Consider the following 22,240-nt stretch of genomic DNA (forward strand, 5'->3'; position numbering starts at 1 on the left):
ACACTCTTCCCTTTGCCAGAAATGCATCTGCTCTCTTCACCCCTATGGCCTTGTCTTCTGCTCCTGTCAGCTTCCAGCTCTCCACTGCAAGTACCATTTCCTTGGCCAAATCTTCTCTGACCCACAGACTAAGTAAGGTTCCCCCATCAAGCGTTGCCTCAGCATTATATACCTTTCCTTCAAAAACCTTACTGTGATTTTTATTGCAATTTTATTTTATTTTATTTTTGAGACAGGGTCTCATTCTGTCACTGAGGCTGGACTGCACTGGCACAATAGAGGCTCACTGCAGCCTCAACTTCCAGGGCTCAAGTAATCCTCCCACCTCAGACCCCCGAGTAGCTGGGACCACAGGCTCATGCCACCATGCCTGGCTAATTTTTTGAATTTTTAGTGGAGACAGGATTTTGTCATGTTGCCCAACCTGGTCTTGAACTCCTGGACTCGAGTGATCTGCCTGCCTCAGCCTCCCAAAGTTGCACATTTATTTTTAAGATCATTGATTTATTAACCTCTGTCCTTCCCACTAAAGCTGCTTTCAGATGGAATAGGTGGCATGTTCTCTCCATTAGACCCACAGGGCTTTTGCTTTCCATTTAATTCACAATAGCCCAGGCTATTTGTGGATTCCATGTTTGAAGATTCACCTGCTCACAAAAATTTGTAACTGCAAAATCAATATTCACAGCACTTATTCTGTCTTTTGCAGACATGTACGGAGTGGCGAAAAATTCTAGCCATCCAACCCACAGTTCCCCGATGAGGTGGAACAAGACAACACTCTGCCTTCTTTTTCAGCTCTCATGCTGTAAACAACTGCCCTTTTCACAGTCTACTGGAGGCCACATTTTCACATTTTTATGCCTTCTGTTGGTGATTTTGCCATTTAAAATGGCCCAAGTGTAGTGCTAAAGTGCTGTCTACTATTCCTAAATACAAAAAGGCTGTGATGTGCCTTACTGAAAAAAATGAATGAATTTGATAAATTTCATTTAGGCATGAGTAATAGTGCTGTGGTCCATGAGTTCAATGTTAATGACTCAACAATATAAAATAAGGTGTTTTAAACAGAAACGCACATAAAACAAAGTTATGTATTGGTCAGTTGACAAAAATGTCATCACAGAGACTCACAGAAACCTAACCCTAGGAGCGATGGTTCAGTATCCACTAATCCAGTGCTCCAGCCAACTTTACTAAACTTAACTACCATGAATAATGAATATTTGTTGAAAGAATGGCTATATTTTATCTTCAGATAACAAAGTTTTTAAGATTACAGTTTCACATAAAGGTATTTATATAAAGTAGATGAATCAGCTGAGTGACCTTGAGCAACTTATTTAACCATCCAGGGCCTTGGTTTTTTCATCTATAAAATAGGTGTAATTATAGTGATCTCTTGGAGTGATTGTGAGAAGTCATTTAACATGCACAAAAAATGTAATGCAATGCTGGCATTTGGGAAGTCCTACCATTGGGATAGGCAGGTCGCATTTCGTTCTGTGCTGAGTGATCCAAGTGGATTTCTCTGCACACAGGATGTAACAATTGTATCGGCATGTGCACCTCCAGGCGGTGGCCGCAACCCTGTGACTCCCCGCTTCATCAGACATTTCAGCATGCTGTGCCTCCCAGTGCCCTCAGATCACAGTCTGAAACAGATTTTTCAGGTGAGTGTTGATTCTAACTTAGGCAAAAGGGGGAAAAGAAAATATATGTGTTCCAAGCCTCCCACAATCAAAGTGGTGTCTTGTGTTTCTAAGGAGTCCATCTATCCATCTCTTTCCCGAGCAGGAAGCAGGTAAATATGGACTCCTGGAGAGTAGCTGGCAGGCATTTGCATCACTGCCTTCTGTATCTGTTGGTCTCAGAGAGTTCTGGAAATGCAGAAAGATTGTGCAAACAAAACCCCTACCTTTAGAGAAGGCTGCATCTTAGGTCCCTGCCACTTAGCACTGCACACACAGTTCTTAGTAGATCTCATCACTACCCAGCCCCTGCCTTTGTGCTCATCTCATACCTAACCACCAGGTCTGTGTGTCCACTTGCCACCACACTTGGCACGTGATATGCCAGACAGCTCAAGCTTAAGACACCTAAAACAGAACTCATCTCCTTGGCCACTCTCACAAAGAACAATAACCTATATTTTGTCCACCTGTACTAACTTCCCTTCCCTACTTCTCCATCCTTTATATGGGAAAAATAATAGCACCTGCCCTACAAGTGCTCAACAGATTGTGAGGCATTATTTTGAGTAGAACAATAAGAGAATATGAAGCAGCATGACTAAAGCCCCACATACCCAACCTGCAAAGGTTTCTTAGACAAGAGAGATTGTGAGCTGAGGCTTGGGGATGCTGGGAATTGACAGGGAGGAACGGATCTTAGGAACAGGAAGTGCTGGGTGAATGCAACTGCAGAGGCAGGAAATGGTAAGGTGTGCGCAAAGGTAGAATAAGACAGTTCAGGTGACTGGCCTGGAGAAGCTGATGACAGTGATGTGGACAGTGATGCCCAAGGATGTGGCAATTACCAGCATCGACTTCTTCCAATGGAAGCCCTCTCTCAAGAGGGACAGACTCCACATGTATACAACCGTCAGTACGTGGAAAGGAGTTTTCTGTTTGTATTTAAATAGCTTATTTCTGTGGGAAATTATTTTTAATAAATTGAAGTAGTTCCAATAAGCTGTTTAGGAGCAATGCCACAAAGATATATAAAAACTGCCACATTTTGAAGAACTTTGGGAGAGTGTTTTAGAAAATATGAAAGGATGGGAGCTTAGCTCCTATAATTAAGCACCAGAGTATAGAACAAGACATAACAGGAACCACCAAAGCCATTAGAGGGGTTGTCTAAGCCCCTGCACACTTTTTCTGAGAACTTTTATATTTATATTTTGAAGTTGGAAGTGCGTGATTCCCAACCACACCACAGATCCACTGTGATGTGATGAGTGGTGAGGGGTGTCTCAAGAAACTTATGCCTGGTTAGAAGAAACTGAATTTGCAAATTGTTTCATTTTTTATTAAGTTAAAGCAGATTCAGGGTTATGACTACAAAAACGTCATTCTTCATCATTCCAAAATGGAATGATTTGTATTTTGTGGGTGAGAAGAATACAGTGAAGTCTGGGCCACTGGGAAAGACATGGTCCCCAACTCTCAACCTCCTGTGGGATTATCATGTCCATGGAAATGTGTCACCCATGGGAACATCGTCCAGCAAGCACATCACAGCGGAAAACTGGCTGTGATAGAGCTGCTTCTTCCCACTGTAACTTTACAGGTTTACATTTAAAACCCACACTAACTATAAGGGGAAATAGAAATGATACGTTGCAAAACTGCGAGATTCTGGGGGCTACCGGGTTGGACTGAATTCAGGTGGGAAAGAATATTGCTGTCATTACAACGGACAGGGTATTTTGCCTGTAGGAAAAAAGAACTTGCTCTAGGCCCATGGATCTCAAACTTCATTTTTCATCACAGCTCACCTAAGCAGGACCCAATAATTCATCACCCTTCTGTCCTGTCCTTCATTACTGTTTGGAGGAGAAAGAACTTGGATGTAGTCAAGAATTGAAGAAGAGCAAAATCAATAAGCTAATTTATTGTTAGCAACATATATAAATAGATTTATTTCTACTATATAAAAGAAGCCTATGAATCTAAATAGTACATGTATATTATATATAATGTTTTCGTCACCTATTAGTGTTAACACAATTAGTCCTATCATTGTACTTTCCTTGATAGTCTATTGCAAATTAGTTAATCAGTGCATATATGCAGGGAGTGCATCACTAATAACCAGTCACGGTTTGCTCAGTTGGAATATGTACATTATAAGTGACTCTTTCTTGGACCACACAGTTCACACAAACCTGAGTGTTTACTTATTGGAAATTTGTGTGCCAAAATATGCATCACTATACACTCCAAGGGTAAACTGAACAGCACACAACCAGGTAAATTAAATTTAATGAAATTTCTAGTTAGAAAGCTATAACAGCAGTAACTGAAAACCATGATTGGCTCCATAAACTAGTGATAATGTGCTTATGCCAAAGAATCCTTCTCCCAAAACTGACAAATCTGGCTGTGTCTTGTGTGCATGTTCTTAGTAAGAGTTTTGCGAAGTTGCCAGGCAGATCATGTAAGCCAGATCCTTAAGTAAAATATCAGGCTGTGGTCCTCAGTACATTTTATAATGATATGCTAATTTTAATGTATGGATACCAATTTAGTAGCCTTTAATTCATTCATTAAACAAATATTTGTTGAGCACCTTCTATACGCCTGACATTGGTATATCATCCCTGTCCTCATGGATCTTCTTCCACGGACGCAGATAATGAATAGATGAATGAGATATCTAGATACAGACACACAGTTACTCATGCATATGTTAGAAACTGTATTTGTATTTGTATTTGTGTCATGGAGAAGAGAAGGCTGGAGCTTTTTACCTACCTATAACATATATATAGATAAAATTATCAGCTTGTCTATTCTCCATCATACACATACAAATGGAGAGATTTTCTTTTTTTTTTTTTTATTTATTTATTTTTTATTATACTTTAAGTTCTAGGGTACATGTGCATGACGTTTATATCATGTATAACTCCCCAATGCAATCCCTCCCTCCTCCCCCCTCCCCATGATAGGCCCCAGTGTGTGATGTTCCCCTTCCCCAGTCCAAGTGATCTCATTGTTCAGTTCCCACCTATGAGTGAGAACATGCGGTGTTTGGTTTTCTCTTCTTGTGATAGTTTGCTAAGAATGATGGTTTCCAGCTGCATCCATGTCCCTACCAAGGATGCAAACTCATCCTTTTTGATGGCTGCATAGTATTCCATGGTGTATATGTGCCACATTTTCTTAATCCAGTCTGTCACAGATGGACATTTGGGTTGATTCCAAGTCTTTGCTATTGTGAATAGTGCCGCAATAAACATACGTGTGCATGTGTCTTTGTAGTAGAGTAATTTATAATCCTTTGGGTATATACCCAGTAGTGGGATGGCTGGGTCATATGGTACATCTAGTTCTAGATCCTTGAGGAATCGCCATACTGTTTTCCATAATGGTTGAACTAGTTTACAATCCCACCAACAGTGTAAAAGTGTTCCTATTTCTCCACATCCTCTCCAACACCTGTTGTTTCCTGACTTCTTAATGATTGCCATTCTAACTGGTGTGAGATGGTATCTCATTGTGGTTTTGATTTGCATTTCTCTGATGGCGAGTGATGATGAGCATTTTTTCATGTGTCTGTTGGGTGTATGGATGTCTTCTTTTGAGAAATGTCTGTTCATATCCTTTCCCCACTTTTTGATGGGGTTGTTTGTTTTTTTCTTGTATATTTGTTTGAGTTCTTTGTAGATTCTGGATATTAGCCCTTTGTCAGATGAGTAGGTTGCAAAAATTTTTTCCCATTCTGTAGGTTGCCTGTTCACTCTGATGGTAGTTTCTTTAGCTGTGCAAAAGCTCTTTAGTTTAATTAGATCCCATGTGTCAATTTTTGCTTTTGCTGCCGTTGCTTTTGGTGTTTTAGACATGAAGTCCTTGCCCATGCCTATGTCCTGAATGGTACTACCTAGATTTTCTTCTAGGGTTTTTATGGTATTAGGTCTAACATTTAAGTCTCTAATCCATCTTGAATTAATTTTCGTATAAGGGGTAAGGAAAGGATCCAGTTTCAGCTTTCTACTTATGGCTAGCCAATTTTCCCAGCACCATTTATTAAATAAGGAATCCTTTCCCCATTTCTTGTTTCTCTCAGGTTTGTCAAAGATCAGATGGCTGTAGATGTGTGGTATTATTTCTGAGGACTCTGTTCTGTTCCATTGGTCTATATCTCTGTTGTGGTACCAGTACCATGCTGTTTTGGTTACTGTAGCCTTGTAGTATAGTTTGAAGTCAGGTAGCGTGACGCCTCCAGCTTTGTCCTTTTGACTTAGGATTGTCTTGGCAATGCGGGCTCTTTTTTGGTTCCATATGAACTTTAAAGCAGTTTTTTCCAATTCTGTGAAGAAAGTCATTGGTAGCTTGATGGGGATGGCATTGAATCTATAAATCACCTTGGGCAGTATGGCCATTTTCACGATATTGATTCTTCCTATCCATGAGCATGGTATGTTCTTCCATTTGTTTGTGTCCTCTTTGATTTCACTGAGCAGTGGTTTGTAGTTCTCCTTGAAGAGGTCCTTGACATCCCTTGTAAGCTGGATTCCTAGGTATTTGATTCTCTTTGAAGCAATTGTGAATGGAAGTTCATTCCTGATTTGGCTCTCTGCTTGTCTGTTACTGGTGTATAAGAATGCTTGTGATTTTTGCACATTAATTTTGTATCCTGAGACTTTGCTGAAGTTGCTTATCAGCTTAAGGAGATTTTGGGCTGAGACGATGGGGTTTTCTAAATATACAATCATGTCATCTGCAAACAGGGACAATTTGACTTCTTCTTTTCCTAACTGGATACCCTTGATTTCTTTCTCTTGCCTGATTGCCCTAGCCAGAACTTCCAACACTATGTTGAATAGGAGTGGTGAGAGAGGGCATCCCTGTCTTGTGCCAGTTTTCAAAGGGAATCTTTCCAGTTTTTGCCCATTCAGTATGATATTAGCTGTGGGTTTGTCATAAATAGCTCTTATTATTTTGAGGTACGTTCCATCAATACCAAATTTATTGAGCGTTTTTAGCATAAAGGGCTGTTGAATTTTGTCAAAAGCCTTTTCTGCATCTATTGAGATAATTATGTGGTTCTTGTCTTTGGTTCTGTTTATATGCTGGATTACGTTTATTGATTTGCGAATGTTGAACCAGCCTTGCATCCCAGGGATGAAGCCCACTTGATCATGGTGGATAAGCTTTTTGATGTGCTGCTGAATCCGGTTTGCCAGTATTTTATTGAGGATTTTTGCATCGATGTTCATCAGGGATATTGGTCTAAAATTCTCTTTTTTTGTTGTGTCTCTGCCAGGCTTTGGTATCAGGATGATGTTGGCCTCATAAAAGAGTTAGGGAGGATTCCCTCTTTTTCTATTGATTGAAATAGTTTCAGAAGGAATGGTACCAGCTCCTCCTTGTACCTCTGGTAGAATTCAGCTGTGAATCCATCTGGTCCTGGACTTTTTTTGGTGGGTAGGCTATTAATTGTTGCCTCAATTTCAGAGCCTGCTATTGGTCTATTCAGGGATTCAACTTCTTCCTGGTTTAGTCTTGGGAGAGTGTATGTGTCCAGGAAATTATCCATTTCTTCTAGATTTTCTAGTTGATTTGCATAGAGGCATTTATAGTATTCTCTGATGGTTGTTTGTATTTCTGTGGGGTCGGTGGTGATATCCCCTTTATCATTTTTTATTGTGTCTATTTGATTCTTCTCTCTTTTCTTCTTTATTAGTCTAGCTAGCGGTCTGTCAATTTTGTTGATCTTTTCAAAAAACCAACTCCTGGATTCATTGATTTTTTGGAGGGTTTTTTGTGTCTCTATCTCCTTCAGTTCTGCTCTGATCTTAGTTATTCTTGCCTTCTGCTAGCTTTTGAATGTGTTTGCTCTTGCCTCTCTAGTTCTTTTAATTGTGATGTTAGAGTGTCAATTTTAGATCTCTCCTGCTTTCTCTTGTGGGCATTTAGTGCTATAAATTTCCCTCTACACACTGCTTTAAATGTGTCCCAGAGATTCTGGTATGTTGTATCTTTGTTCTCATTGGTTTCAAAGAACATCTTTATTTCTGCTTTCATTTCGTTATGTACCCAGTAGTCATTCAGGAGCAGGTTGTTCAGTTTCCATGTAGTTGAGCGGTTTTGATTGAGTTTCTTAGTCCTGAGTTCTAGTTTGATTGCACTGTGGTCTGAGAGACAGTTTGTTATAATTTCAGTGCTTGTACATTTGCTGAGGAGTGCTTTACTTCCAATTATGTGGTCAATTTTGGAATAAGTGCGATGTGGTGCTGAGAAGAATGTATATTCTGTTGATTTGGGGTGGAGAGTTCTATAGATGTCTATTAGGTCCGCTTGGTGCAGAGATGAGTTCAATTCCTGGATATCCTTGTTAACTTTCTGTCTCGTTGATCTGTCTAATGTTGACAGTGGAGTGTTGAAGTCTCCCATTATTATTGTATGGAGTCTAAGTCTCTTTGTAGGTCTCTAAGGACTTGCTTTATGAATCTGGGTGCTCCTGTATTGGGTGCATAGATATTTAGGAGAGTTAGCTCTTCCTGTTGAATTGATCCCTTTACCATTATGTAATGGCCTTCTTTGTCTCTTTTGATCTTTGATGGTTTAAAGTCTGTTTTATCAGAGACTAGGATTGCAACCCCTGCTTTTTTTTGTTCTCCATTTGCTTGGTAGATCTTCCTCCATCCCTTTATTTTGAGCCTATGTATGTCTCTGCATGTGAGATGGGTCTCCTGAATACAGCAGACTGATGGGTCTTGACTCTTTATCCAGTTTGCCAGTCTGTGTCTTTTAATTGGAGCATTTAGTCCATTGACATTTAAGGTTAATATTGTTATGTGTGAACTTGATCCTGTCATTATGATATTAACTGGTTATTTTGCTCGTTAGTTGATGCAGTTTCTTCCTAGCCTCGATGGTCTTTACATTTTGGCATGTTTTTGCAATGGCTGGTACCGTTGTTCCTTTCCATGTTTAGGGCTTCCTTCAGGGTCTCTTGTAAGGCAGGCCTGGTGGTGACAAAATCTCTAAGCATTTGCTTATCTGTAAAGAATTTTATTTCTCCTTCACTGATGAAGCTTAGTTTGGCTGGATATGAAATTCTCGGTTGAAAATTCTTTTCTTTAAGAACGTTGAATATTGGCCCCCACTCTCTTCTGGCTTGTAGAGTTTCTGCCGAGAGGTCTGCTGTTATTCTGATGGGCTTCCCTTTGTGGGTAACCCGACCTTTCTCTCTGGCTGCCCTTAAGATTTTTTCTTTCATTTCAACTTTGGTGAATCTGGCAATTATGTGTCTTGGAGTTGCTCTTCTGGAGGAGTATCTTCGTGGCGTTCTCTGTATTTCCTGAATTTGAATGTTGGCCTGCCCTACTAGGTTGGGGAAGTTCTCCTGGATGATATCCTGAAGAGTGTTTTCCAACTTGGTTCCATTTTCCCCCTCACTTTCAGGCACCCCAATCAGACATAGATTTGGTCTTTTTACATAATCCCATACTTCTTGCAGGCTTTGTTCATTTCTTTTTCTTCTTTTTTCTTGTGGTTTCTCTTCTCGCTTCATTTCATTCATTTGATCCTCAATCGCTGATACTCTTTCTTCCAGTTGATCGAGTCGGTTACCGAAGCTTGTGCATTTGTCACGTATTTCTCGTGTCATGGTTTTCATCTCTGTCATTTCGTTTATGATCTTCTCTGCATTAATTAGTCTAGCTGTCAATTCTTCCACTTTTTTTTCAAGATTTTTAGTTTCTTTGTGCTGGGTACGTAATTCCTCCTTTAGCTCTGAGAGGTTTGATGGACTGAAGCCTTCTTCTCTCATCTCGTCAAAGTCATTCTCTGACCAGCTTTGATCCGTTGCTGGCGATGGGCTGCGCTCCTTTGCAGGGGGAGATGCGCTCTTATTTTTTGAATTTCCAGCTTTTCTGCCCTGCTTCTTCCCCATCTTTGTGGTTTTATCTGTCTCTGGACTTTGATGATGGTGACGTACTGATGGGGTTTTGGTATAGGTGTCCTTCCTGTTTGATAGTTTTCCGTCTGACAGTCAGAAGGACTGTCTGTTGGTCTGTTAGAGATTGCTTGAGGTCCACTCCAGACCCTGTTTGCCTGGGTATCAGCAGCAGAGGTTGCCGAAGATAGAATATTGCTGAACAGCGAGTGTACCTGTCTGATTCTTTCTTTGGAAGTTTCCTCTCAGGGGTGACGCCACCCTGTGAGGTGTGGGGTATCAGACTGCCCCTAGTGGGGGATGTCTCCCAGCTAGGCTACTCAGGGGTCAGGGACCCACCTGAGCAGGCAGTCTGTCCGTTCTCAGATCTCAACCTCCGCGTTAGGAGATCCACGGCTCTCCCCAAAGCTGTCAGACAGAGTCGTTCGGGTCTGCAGCGGCCCCGCTCTTTCCCCTAATGGACTGCAGCTGTGCGCTGTCTGCAGAGGTAGAGTCTACAGAGACAGGCAGGCTTCCTTGAGCTGCTGTGAGCTCCACCCAGTTCCAGCTTCCCAGCGGCTTTGTTTACCTGCTTAAGCCTCAGCAATGGCGGGCGCCCCTCCCCCAGCCTCGCTGCTGCCTTGCGGATAGATCGCTGCAGACGGCTGTGTTAGCAGTGAGGGAGGCTCCGTGGGCGTGGGACCCTCCCGGCCAGGTGTGGGATATATTCTCCTAGTGTGCCTGTTTCCTTAAAGCGCAGTATTGGGGTGGGAGTTTCCCGATTTTCCAGGTGTTGTGTGTCTCAGTTCCCCTGAGGTCATCCTCACAAGTTAAAGCAAATGTCAAACAGGAGGCCCACTGAAAACAAATACTCAGGTTTATTTCAAAAGATCTCATATATGACACCAACTTCAGATTGGACTAACTTGCAAACATCGATATGCATTCTGGTGGCTTCTCCCATGAGTTACCCCAGGGTTAATGGTGATAAGAATTTATCTATTTAAAAAACAATAATGATTTTTCCAAGCACTTGGGGGTCAAGGACTAGCTAATAAATACACATGTTCAAGTTGTGATGTTATGGATGAGAAGATCAGAGAGACTGATGGGAGGACTTGTTTTAGATTGAGTGATCAGGAAAGGCCTCTCTGGAGAGATGGCATGTAACCTAAAACATGAAGGCTGAAAAGGCACCTGCCAAGCGGAGAGGGCTAGGCACAGAGACAGGGGAGCAGTAGTGCAGGGGCCTGAGATGGGAAGGAGCGCGGGTGTTCAGACTAGTGTGGCGGGGACACAGGGAGCAATGGAAGGGAGGGGTGAAGTGAGGGAGCTGGGGGAAGGGCGGACCGGCAGGGAGACCAGGATGGAAGTGGAGAGGCCAGAGTGAAGGAGAGAGGGGAGAAACCCAGATTTAAAAGAGTGTAGCCCAGGATGGGGTGATGTCCAGGGAAACAGAGAGAAGCAAACAGACCCAAGAAATGTGTTCAAGATTGATTGTGCGGGACAGAGAATGGGAGGTGTCTACAGAGACTTCCAAGCTCCTGATCTGAGCTTAGGAGGGAATGGCCAGCTACTGAAATGGGGAAGCTGAATGTGAAGGAGTTCACCATTGCAAGTAAGTCACATTTGAAATATACATGAAGATGAAAATCTTTGAGAGTGGTGGTCATTCGTCCATAAAAGTGAGAGAGAGGGTTTCTGTTCTTTTTCAGGTGGGTTTGTGCCCTTCTTGATGACCCCTTGGACTCACCTCAAGCAGAGGTCTAAATTACTTGAGAGTACATTCATGTAAATTCACTAGTCAGATATGAATGCCACTCAGGCATCACAAAACAATCACAGAAGACAGGAGTGAGTGCATCCTCGAGAATGTTTTCTGAAATAAGCAGAACAGCTTTGATACCAGAAGACTTTGTGTTGGAATTTGGCTTTCTGTTATTAGAAAATATGTCATCTGGAGTACTTAAAAGATAGATATTTGGTTTAAAATAAATCTAATCCTCTCATATTATGTTTCTGATTCTAGGCCATCTTAAATGGTTTCCTGAGTGACTTTCCACCAGCTGTAAAGCAAACTGCATCAAGCATTGTAGAAGCCTCGGTTGAGATTTATAAGAAAATGAGTGTTGACCTCCTGCCAACACCTGCCAAGTCCCATTACGTCTTTAACTTGAGGGACTTATCCAAATGTGTGCAAGGTAGTGTACTGAACCCTCGTTTTCTGATCTGCACCCTCCCTTCTTTTCCATTGGCCCCCAAATCTCTCAGTAACATTGTATGTATGCAGTTTTCTGTGACTCACCCAGAAATCCCATCACCTGTTCCTGTTCAGGCTGAGTGCTTTACAACTATTTCACATGGCCAACACTGCCTCCCATTTCTCACTCCCTGCTGATTGCTTGTCTTTCACTGAAAAAAAATAGAAGCAATTGGACCAGGGCTGCCTCTAAATCTCCCAGACAACCTGCATCTTCCTTCCCTGGGCTGAGCTGCCCCTGCATCTATCAGTGCCAGTGCTCCTTCTAGTACCGAACCCAATACCCTCCTGTCTATTCAAGGATTTTGCTATTATTCCCACTTCTCTTCTCATCTTCAAAGTTTCCTCTTTTATTGGATCATGCCTAATGGCATAAAAAGCCACTATCATACTTCCCATCTGAAAAAAAAAAAAAAATTTTCTGTAAGTCCCATATCCCCTGATGGTACTCCTCCCATTTCTCTGCTCCTTCTAGAAAGACCTCTTAAAGTATGGTCTCTCCTCCCTGTCTCACTTACTACCTCCAGTTCTCCCTTCAATATATGTCAATCAAAGTGTGATACCCAACACTGCACTCTACCTGAGTCCTGTCTCCATCCGCTCAGATTCACTGGTCAGCTCTCAGTGGCACCTTAACCTCACAGCAGTGTCCACACAACTCGCCCCTCCCCACCTTCTCCAGTGGTCCAGGGCAGGCTCTCCTGCGGTCCCCCCTCACTGCCTGCTGTCCCTCAGTCTGTTTTGATAGCTGCTCCTCCTCTTCCCTACCTCAAAATGTTGGGGCCACAGGGCTCGGTCTTCAGATCTACACACATATTCCCTCACTAATTTTGGTCAATTCTATATTGTCAAATACTGTCTACTCAGAGATGGCACTAGAGTGCCTGCCTCCAGCTCCCACCCCTACTCTAAGAGTCTGACTTGCATATCCAGCTTCCTTCTCAGTGTGCGCCCTCAGGCATCCAGCTGGCCAGCTACATTGTCATGTCTAAACGGAACTCTTGCTTTTCCCCTCCACCTTGGCCATACGTACCCCAGCCCCAGAGGAGACTACCATTAGTTGCTCTCGCCAGGAACCTTGAAAACCCCTGTGCAATCCATGAATAATCCTGACAGCTTTATTTTCAGGATATATCCCTAATCTAACCACTCCTCACCACTCCATCCACTACCCCTCTAACCTCCTCTCTAATCTCCTGCTTCCAGTTGTCCATATACCCTGTTCAAAGGAACCAAGCTCTGCCCTCTGCACAGCAGCCAACCATGGGCCCTGCTGAGACCCTCCTGAGGCTGCTTCCAGCACCTGCCTGTGTTGAGTCTCTGAGTGATCTGGATCCAGGTTCCCTCTCCCTTTCATTGCCTGCCACTTTCCTCCTTGCTACTGCCACCTCCTTGCCATTCCTGAAATCGGGCCTGCCCGGGGACCTCTGTATGTCACTTGCAGTGCTCTGACACCAGATACGCACATGGCTCACTTTCCCTGCTCAAAGTCACCTCCTCAGCAAAACTTTCCCGTGTCCCTTCATAGCTCCTATTACCTGTAATCATATCGCACATATTTCTCTGCATATATGTGTGTTTATGTATCTGTCTCTCCCATTAGGACATCAGCTCCCCAAGGGCTGTATGCTTAGTTCACCACTGTATCCCAGTGCCTAACTGGGCCTGGCACTGAATGAATGAATGTCTAGATGAATAAACAAATCTCCCCTGATTTTGTATACAAGGACACTAACTCTTAGTTGCTCCATGATCTGCTTCATTCCCTGACTCCCCATCCAGTGCCCTTTGTTCTACACCACTCTTAATTTTTTTTTTTTTTTTTTTTTTTGAGATAGAATTCACTCTTGTTGCCCAGGCTGGAGTGCAGTGGCGCGATCTCGGCTCACTGCAACCTCCACCTCCTGGGTTCAAACGATTCTCCAGCCTTAGCCTCCCAAGAAGCTTGAATTACGGGTGCACACCACCATGCCCAGCTAATTTTTGTGTTTTTAGTAAAGACGGGGTTTTGCCATGTTGGTCAGGCTGGTTTTGAACTACTGACCTCAGGTGGTCCACCCGCCTCGGCCTCCCAAAGTGCTGAGATTACAGGCATGAGCCACTGTGCCCAGCCAATATTTTTTTCTCTCTAAAAAGATTCTAACTAACATTTATAAGTTTGTTTTCAATATCTGCAAAGTAGCCAAAGTAGAAGCTGCAGAGTGCTTTCCTGTGAAGCAATGACTGGCCTCTTTGAAAGCTAGCTCTCCTTCCCATCTTCATCACAATCTAAGTCATTACCTGTTGTGCATTAACAACTCTGGGAATGAACTAAGAGATGCTGGCCCATGGCAGGAGCTTAGGCATTAAGAACCCTGCAAACCCCTCCTGCTCCTCCCTAATGCACAGTTCTCACACAGGTTCCTGATCTTCCCAAATCCCAATTTGAAAGCTCTGTCACTCTTTTCTTTTTCTTCCTCCTTCAAGAGCCTGAAGGACTCTCAAAGCTGGCACACCATCCTTGCCACAGGATGACAAAATAATTTGTTTTCCTCTTCCTCCACTGAAATCATGCCCTCTTATACTAGCAGTTTAGTCCTGCTATTCATGAACTCAATTTTCCTAGAAAACATTAGACTATGACTTCGTTTCTTTCATGAACTGCTTCAGACTCACTCACTGATCCTCAGACATTGTCTAATCTTGTCATTTATTTATTATCCTTCCCCATTGCCTTTCTATTCCTATTTTTAAGATAATTTTTGAGCTTCAAAATTCAGGATCCACTTTACTTCTGAAATGACACATCATAAAATACACAGGAAATTCCAATGTTGAATCTCTTTCTCCTTGGTTCCACATTTCATCAAAAGTCCTAGAAATTTCCTTATTTCTACAAATATTAACTGAAAATAATTAAAACTTCAAGCATTTGGGAGGGGGGAGGGATAGTATTAGGAGATATACCTAATGTAAATGATGAGTTGATGGGTGCAGCACACCAACATGGCACATGTATACATATGTAACAAACCTGCATGTTGTGCACATGTACCCTAGAACATAAAGTATAATAAAAAAAAAAACAAGCATTTCAAGAAACATATATGTCAAACACACACACAAACAAACGTGAGATGCAAAAAACAGGTAGCATCATTATCTACAGAAATACCCTAGTATTCCAAAGCAACATGAGCAGTACCTACCATGCTGTGTGGTACCCACTCTCTGCTGCGTGTGTCCACATGCACAGTAGACACTCTCCCTGCCCCCGTCTACAGTGTCAGGAGACCCATATTGGTGGTCTCTGTGGAGAAGTACCATTTCCAGGAATTCCTGTACATTGTTGCTTTGATTGTAACTTGAAATTATTAGAACTGTGTTTGCAATAACAATTTACACTAATGAAATGAGTACTCAGAATAATCTTAGTAGAAGCCGGAAGGGCCAGGGGCATTTGGTGAGGACTGACATTGGGAAAGAGAGAGAAATGGGAGTTTCAAAAACAGTATAAGCCTTGGGAGGAGGAAAGTTGCAAGATAAGTAAATACATATACTTCAGTCTATTTTAAAGTAAGGTGACGCCCTTCAGTTAGCATACTGCAGCTCATGTAACAATGGGATCCACTTGCTTACATGGTGGAGTCTGACCACTTCACATGCTCAATTAAAGAAACATCACAAAACAGGGACAGAAATGTCTTTGTCAAATAATGTGTCCCAATGTTGTTATCGATAAATGAAGTCACTATTCGTATATGTGTATATCCACCGGGGAAGCAGTCATTTTTGGCAATGTGAGGGTGAAGTTGTACTTAAGGATTTCCTAATTAAACTATTACTGGAGATTCTACAAATGTAGAATTTTTCTTTTTTTTTTTCTTTTCTTAAAAAACAGGTATCCTTCAATGTGATCCAGGAACAATAAGAGGAGAAATTCAGATCTTTAGACTCTTTTGCCATGAATGCCAAAGAATCTTCCACGATCGCTTGATTAATAATGAAGATAAGCAATATTTCCATGTTATTCTGACAGAAATGGCCAGTAAATATGAATCTTTACCTATTCTTTTTTTTACTCGAGTAGAAAAGCAATTTGGTTTCCACAAAGAACAATTAACACAAAAAGAATTTTCATAATTTATGAGTAAAAGTGATTTTCTTTGAAGGTTCAAATATATATTAAAATATATGAAATATTATGCAATATGATAAAATAATTTTATTAAAATTCAGGAAGGGTCAGCCGGGCGTGGTGGCTCATGCCTATAATCCCAGCACTTTGGGTGGCTGGATACATGGATCCCTTGGGCTCAGGAGTTCGAGACCAGCCTGGGCAACAAGGCAAGACCCCATCTCTACTAAAAATACCAAAGTAAATAAATAAATTCAGGAAGTGTTAGTATTTTAATTTATTATGAAGTTTAAAGTAGAAGAGAGAAAGTAGGAGAAAGAGCATTTTGTCTGATAAGAAGCCAGGATTGGCCGGGCACAGTGGTCATGCCTGTAATCCCAGCACTTTGGGAGGCCAAGGCGGGCAGATCACAAAGTCAGGAGTTCAAGACCAGTCTGGCCAACATAGTGAAACCCCGTCTCTACTAAAAATACAAAAAATTAGCCAGATGTGGTGGTGTGCACCTATAATCCCAGCTACTCAGGAGGAGGCTGAGGCAAGAGAATCATGTGAACCCAGGAGGCAGAGGTTGTAGTGAGCTGAGATTGCATCATTGCACTCCAGCCCGGGTGACAGTGCAAGACTCCGTCGCAAAATAAAACAAAAGCCGGGGCCGGAGCAAGATGGCCGAATAGGAATAGCTCCAGTCTCCAACTCCCAGCGCGAGCGACACAGAAGACCGGTGATTTCTGCATTTTCAACTGAGGTACTGGGGTCATCTCACTAGGGAGTGCCGGACAATCGGTGCTGGTCAGCTGCTGCAGCCTGACCAGCGAGAGCTGAAGCAGGGCGAGGCATCGCCTCACCTGGAAGCGCAAGGGGGAAGGAAATCCGTTTTCCTAGCCAGGGGAACTGAGACACACAACACCTGGAAAATCGGGAAACTCCCACCCCAATACTGCGCTTTAAGGAAACAGGCACACCAGGAGAATATATCCCACACCTGGCCGGGAGGGTCCCACGCCCACGGAGCCTCCCTCACTGCTAACTCAGCAGTCTGCGGTGATCTATCCGCAAGGCAGCAGCGAGGCTGGGGGAGCGTGCCCACCATTGCTGAGGCTTAAGTAGGTAGACAAAGCCGCTGGGAAGCTCGAACTGGGTGGAGCTCACAGCAGCTCAAGGAAGCCTGCCTGTCTCTGTAGACTCCACCTCTGGGGACAGCCCACAGCTGAAGTCCAATAGGGGAAGCAGCGGGGGCTGGTGCAGACGCGAACGACTCTGTCTGACAGCTTTGGGGAGAGCCGTGGATCTCCCAACGCGGAGGTTGAGATCCGAGAAGGGACAGACTGCCTGCTCAGGTGGGTCCCTGACCCCTGAGTAGCCTAGCTGGGAGACATCCCCCACTAGGGGCAGTCTGACACCCCACACCTCACAGGGTGGAGTCACCCCTGAGAGGAAACTTCCAAAGGAAGAATCAGACAGGTACACTCGCTGTTCAGCAATATTCTATCTTCGGCAACCTCTGCTGCTGATACCCAGGCAAACAGGGTCTGGAGTGGACCTCAAGCAATCTCCAACAGACCAACAGACAGTCCTTCTGACTGTCAGACGGAAAACTATCAAACAGGAAGGACACCTATACCAAAACCCCATCAGTACGTCACCATCATCAAAGACCAGAGACAGATAAAACCACAAAGATGGGGAAGAAGCAGGGCAGAAAAGCTGGAAATTCAAAAAATAAGAGCGCATCTCCCCCTGCAAAGGAGCGCAGCCCATCACCAGCAATGGATCAAAGCTGGTCAGAGAATGACTTCGACGAGATGAGAGAAGAAGGCTTCAGTCCATCAAACTTCTCAGAGCTAAAGGAGGAATTACGTACCCAGTGCAAAGAAACTAAAAATCTTGAAAAAAAAGTGGAAGAATTGACAGCTAGACTAATTAATGCAGAGAAGGTCATAAACGAAATGACAGAGATGAAAACCATGACACGAGAAATACGTGACAAATGCACAAGCTTCAGTAACCGACTCGATCAACTGGAAGAAAGAGTATCAGCGATTGAGGATCAAATGAATGAAATGAAGCGAGAAGAGAAACCAAAAGAAAAAAGAAGAAAAAGAAATGAACAAGGCCTGAAGAAGTATGGGATTATGTAAAAAGACCAAATCTACGTCTGATTGGGGTGCCTGAAAGTGAGGGGGAAAATGGAACCAAGTTGGAAAACACTCTGCAGGATATCATCCAGGAGAACTTCCCCAACCTAGTAGGGCAGGCCAACATTCAAATTCAGGAAATACAGAGAACGCCACAAAGATACTCCTCCAGAAGAGCAACTCCAAGACACATAATTGCCAGATTCACCAAAGTTGAAATGAAGGAAAAAATCTTAAGGGCAGCCAGAGAGAAAGGTCAGGTTACCCACAAAGGGAAGCCCATCAGACTAACAGCAGATCTCTCGGCAGAAACTCTACAAGCCAGAAGAGAGTGGGGGCCAATATTCAACGTTCTTAAAGAAAAGAATTTTCAACCCAGAATTTCATATCCAGCCAAACTAAGTTTCATCAGTGAAGGAGAAATAAAATCCTTTACAGATAAGCAAATGCTTAGAGATTTTCTCACCACCAGGCCTGCCTTACAAGAGACCCTGAAGGAAGCCCTAAACATGGAAAGGAACAACCGGTACCAGCCATTGCAAAAACATGCCAAAATGTAAAGACCATCGAGGCTAGGAAGAAACTGCATCAACTAACGAGCAAAATAATCAGTTAATATCATAATGACAGGATCAAGTTCACACATAACAATATTAACCTTAAATGTCAATGGACTAAATGCTCCAATTAAAAGACACAGACTGGCAAACTGGATAAAGAGTCAAGACCCATCACTCTGCTGTATTCAGGAGACCCATCTCACATGCAGAGACATACATAGGCTCAAAATAAAGGGATGGAGGAAGATCTACCAAGCAAATGGAGAACAAAAAAAAGCAGGGGTTGCAATCCTAGTCTCTGATAAAACAGACTTTAAACCATCAAAGATCAAAAGAGACAAAGAAGGCCATTACATAATGGTAAAGGGATCAATTCAACAGGAAGAGCTAACTCTCCTAAATATCTATGCACCCAATACAGGAGCACCCAGATTCATAAAGCAAGTCCTTAGAGACCTACAAAGAGACTTAGACTCCCATACAATAATAATGGGAGACTTCAACACTCCACTGTCAACATTAGACAGATCAACGAGACAGAAAGTTAACAAGGATATCCAGGAATTGAACTCATCTCTGCACCAAGCGGACCTAATAGACATCTATAGAACTCTCCACCCCAAATCAACAGAATATACATTCTTCTCAGCACCACATCGCACTTATTCCAAAATTGACCACATAATTGGAAGTAAAGCACTCCTCAGCAAATGTCAAGAACAGAAATTATAACAAACTGTCTCTCAGACCACAGTGCAATCAAACTAGAACTCAGGACTAAGAAACTCAATCAAAACCGCTCAACTACATGGAAACTGAATAACCTGCTCCTGAATGACTACTGGGTACATAACGAAATGAAAGCAGAAATAAAGATGTTCTTTGAAACCAATGAGAACAAAGATACAACATACCAGAATCTCTGGGACACATTTAAAGCAGTGTGTAGAGGGAAATTTATAGCACTAAATGCCCACAAGAGAAAGCAGGAGAGATCTAAAATTGACACTCTAACATCACAATTAAAAGAACTAGAGAGGCAAGAGCAAACACATTCAAAAGCTAGCAGAAGGCAAGAAATAACTAAGATCAGAGCAGAACTGAAGGAGATAGAGACACAAAAACCCTCCAAAAAATCAATGAATCCAGGAGTTGGTTTTTTGAAAAGATCAACAAAATTGACAGACCGCTAGCTAGACTAATAAAGAAGAAAAGGAGAGGAATCAAATAGACGCAATAAAAAATGATGAAGGGGATATCACCACCGACCCCACAGAAATACAAACAACCATCAGAGAATACTATAAATGCCTCTACGCAAATCAACTAGAAAATCTAGAAGAAATGGATAATTTCCTGGACACTTACACTCTCCCAAGACTAAACCAGGAAGAAGTTGAATCCCTGAATAGACCAATAGCAGGCTCTGAAATTGAGGCAACAATTAATAGCCTACCCACCAAAAAAAGTCCAGGACCAGATGGATTCACAGCTGAATTCTACCAGAGGTACAAGGAGGAGCTGGTACCATTCCTTCTGAAACTATTTCAATCAATAGAAAAAGAGGGAATCCTCCCTAACTCTTTTTATGAGGCCAACATCATCCTGATACCAAAGCCTGGCAGAGACACAACAAAAAGAGAGAATTTTAGACCAATATCCCTGATGAACATCGATGCAAAAATCCTCAATAAAATACTGGCAAACCGGATTCAGCAGCACATCAAAAAGCTTATCCACCATGATCAAGGGGGCTTCATCCCTGGGATGCAAGGCTGGTTCAACATTCGCAAATCAATAAACGTAATCCAGCATATAAACAGAACCAAAGACAAGAACCACATGATTATCTCAATAGATGCAGAAAAGGCTTTTGACAAAATTCAACAGCCCTTTATGCTAAAAACGCTCAATAAATTTGGTATTGATGGAACGTACCTCAAAATAATAAGAGCTATTTATGACAAACCCACAGCTAATATCATACTGAATGGGCAAAAACTGGAAAAAATCCCTTTGAAAACTGGCACAAGACAGGGATGCCCTCTCTCACCACTCCTATTCAACATAGTGTTGGAAGTTCTGGCTAGGGCAATCAGGCAAGAGAAAGAAATCAAGGGTATCCAGTTAGGAAAAGAAGAAGTCAAATTGTCCCTGTTTGCAGATGACATGATTGTATATTTAGAAAACCCCATTGTCTCGGCCCAAAATCTGCTTAAGCTGATAAGCAACTTCAGCAAAGTCTCAGGATACAAAATTAATGTGCAAAAATCACAAGCATTCTTATACACCAGTAACAGACAAGCAGAGAGCCAAATCAGGAATGAACTTCCATTCACAATTGCTTCAAAGAGAATCAAATACCTAGGAATCCAGCTTACAAGGGATGTCAAGGACCTCTTCAAGGAGAACTACAAACCACTGCTCAGTGAAATCAAAGAGGACACAAACAAATGGAAGAACATACCATGCTCATGGATAGGAAGAATCAATATCGTGAAAATGGCCATACTGCCCAAGGTGATTTATAGATTCAATGCCATCCCCATCAAGCTACCAATGACTTTCTTCACAGAATTGGAAAAAACGGCTTTAAAGTTCATATGGAACCAAAAAAGAGCCCGCATTGCCAAGACAATCCTAAGTCAAAAGGACAAAGCTGGAGGCGTCACGCTACCTGACTTCAAACTATACTACAAGGCTACAGTAACCAAAACAGCATGGTACTGGTACCACAACAGAGATATAGACCAATGGAACAGAACAGAGTCCTCAGAAATAATACCACACATCTACAGCCATCTGATCTTTGACAAACCTGAGAGAAACAAGAAATGGGGAAGGATTCCCTATTTAATAAATGGTGCTGGGAAAATTGGCTAGCCATAAGTAGAAAGCTGAAACTGGATCCTTTCCTTACCCCTTATACAAAGATTAATTCAAGATGGATTAGAGACTTAAATGTTAGACCTAATACCATAAAGACCCTAGAAGAAAATCTAGGTAGTACCATTCAGGACATAGGCATGGGCAAGGACTTCATGTCTAAAACACCAAAAGCAACGGCAGCAAAAGCAAAAATTGACACATGGGATCTCATTAAACTAAAGAGCTTTTGCACAGCAAAAGAAACTACCATCAGAGTGAACAGGCAACCTACAGAATGGGAGAACATTTTTGCAACCTACTCATCTGACAAAGGGCTAATATCCAGAATCTACAAAGAACTCAAACAAATATACAAGAAAAAAACAAACAACCCCATCAAAAAGTGGGGAAAGGATATGAACAGACATTTCTCAAAAGAAGACATCCATACACCCAACAGACACATGAAAAAATGCTCATCATCACTCGCCATCAGAGAAATGCAAATCAAAACCACAATGAGATACCATCTCACACCAGTTAGAATGACAATCATTAAGAAGTCAGGAAACAACAGGTGTTGGAGAGGATGTGGAGAAATAGGAACACTTTTACACTGTTGGTGGGATTGTAAACTAGTTCAACCATTATGGAAAACAGTATGGTGATTCCTCAAGGATCTAGAACT

At 42.3% G+C, this 22,240-nt stretch overlaps 1 protein-coding gene across 1 annotated transcript in view; it reads left to right on the forward strand.

Moving 5' to 3' along the window:
* DNAH6 (dynein axonemal heavy chain 6) overlaps positions 1 to 22,240 on the forward strand; it is a 353,105-nt gene that overhangs the window by 192,376 nt on the left and 138,489 nt on the right. Inside the window, exons 41-43 of the mRNA XM_033175267.1 lie at positions 1,542 to 1,673; positions 11,642 to 11,813; positions 15,753 to 15,899. Of these exons, the coding sequence (XP_033031158.1) occupies positions 1,542 to 1,673; positions 11,642 to 11,813; positions 15,753 to 15,899 (451 nt within the window). The remainder of the gene's footprint in view (positions 1 to 1,541; positions 1,674 to 11,641; positions 11,814 to 15,752; positions 15,900 to 22,240) is intronic.

This window comes from Trachypithecus francoisi, unplaced genomic scaffold, assembly GCF_009764315.1.
Source record: "Trachypithecus francoisi isolate TF-2019V2 unplaced genomic scaffold, Tfra_2.0 Lachesis_group17, whole genome shotgun sequence".
Lineage (NCBI taxonomy): Eukaryota > Metazoa > Chordata > Mammalia > Primates > Cercopithecidae > Trachypithecus > Trachypithecus francoisi.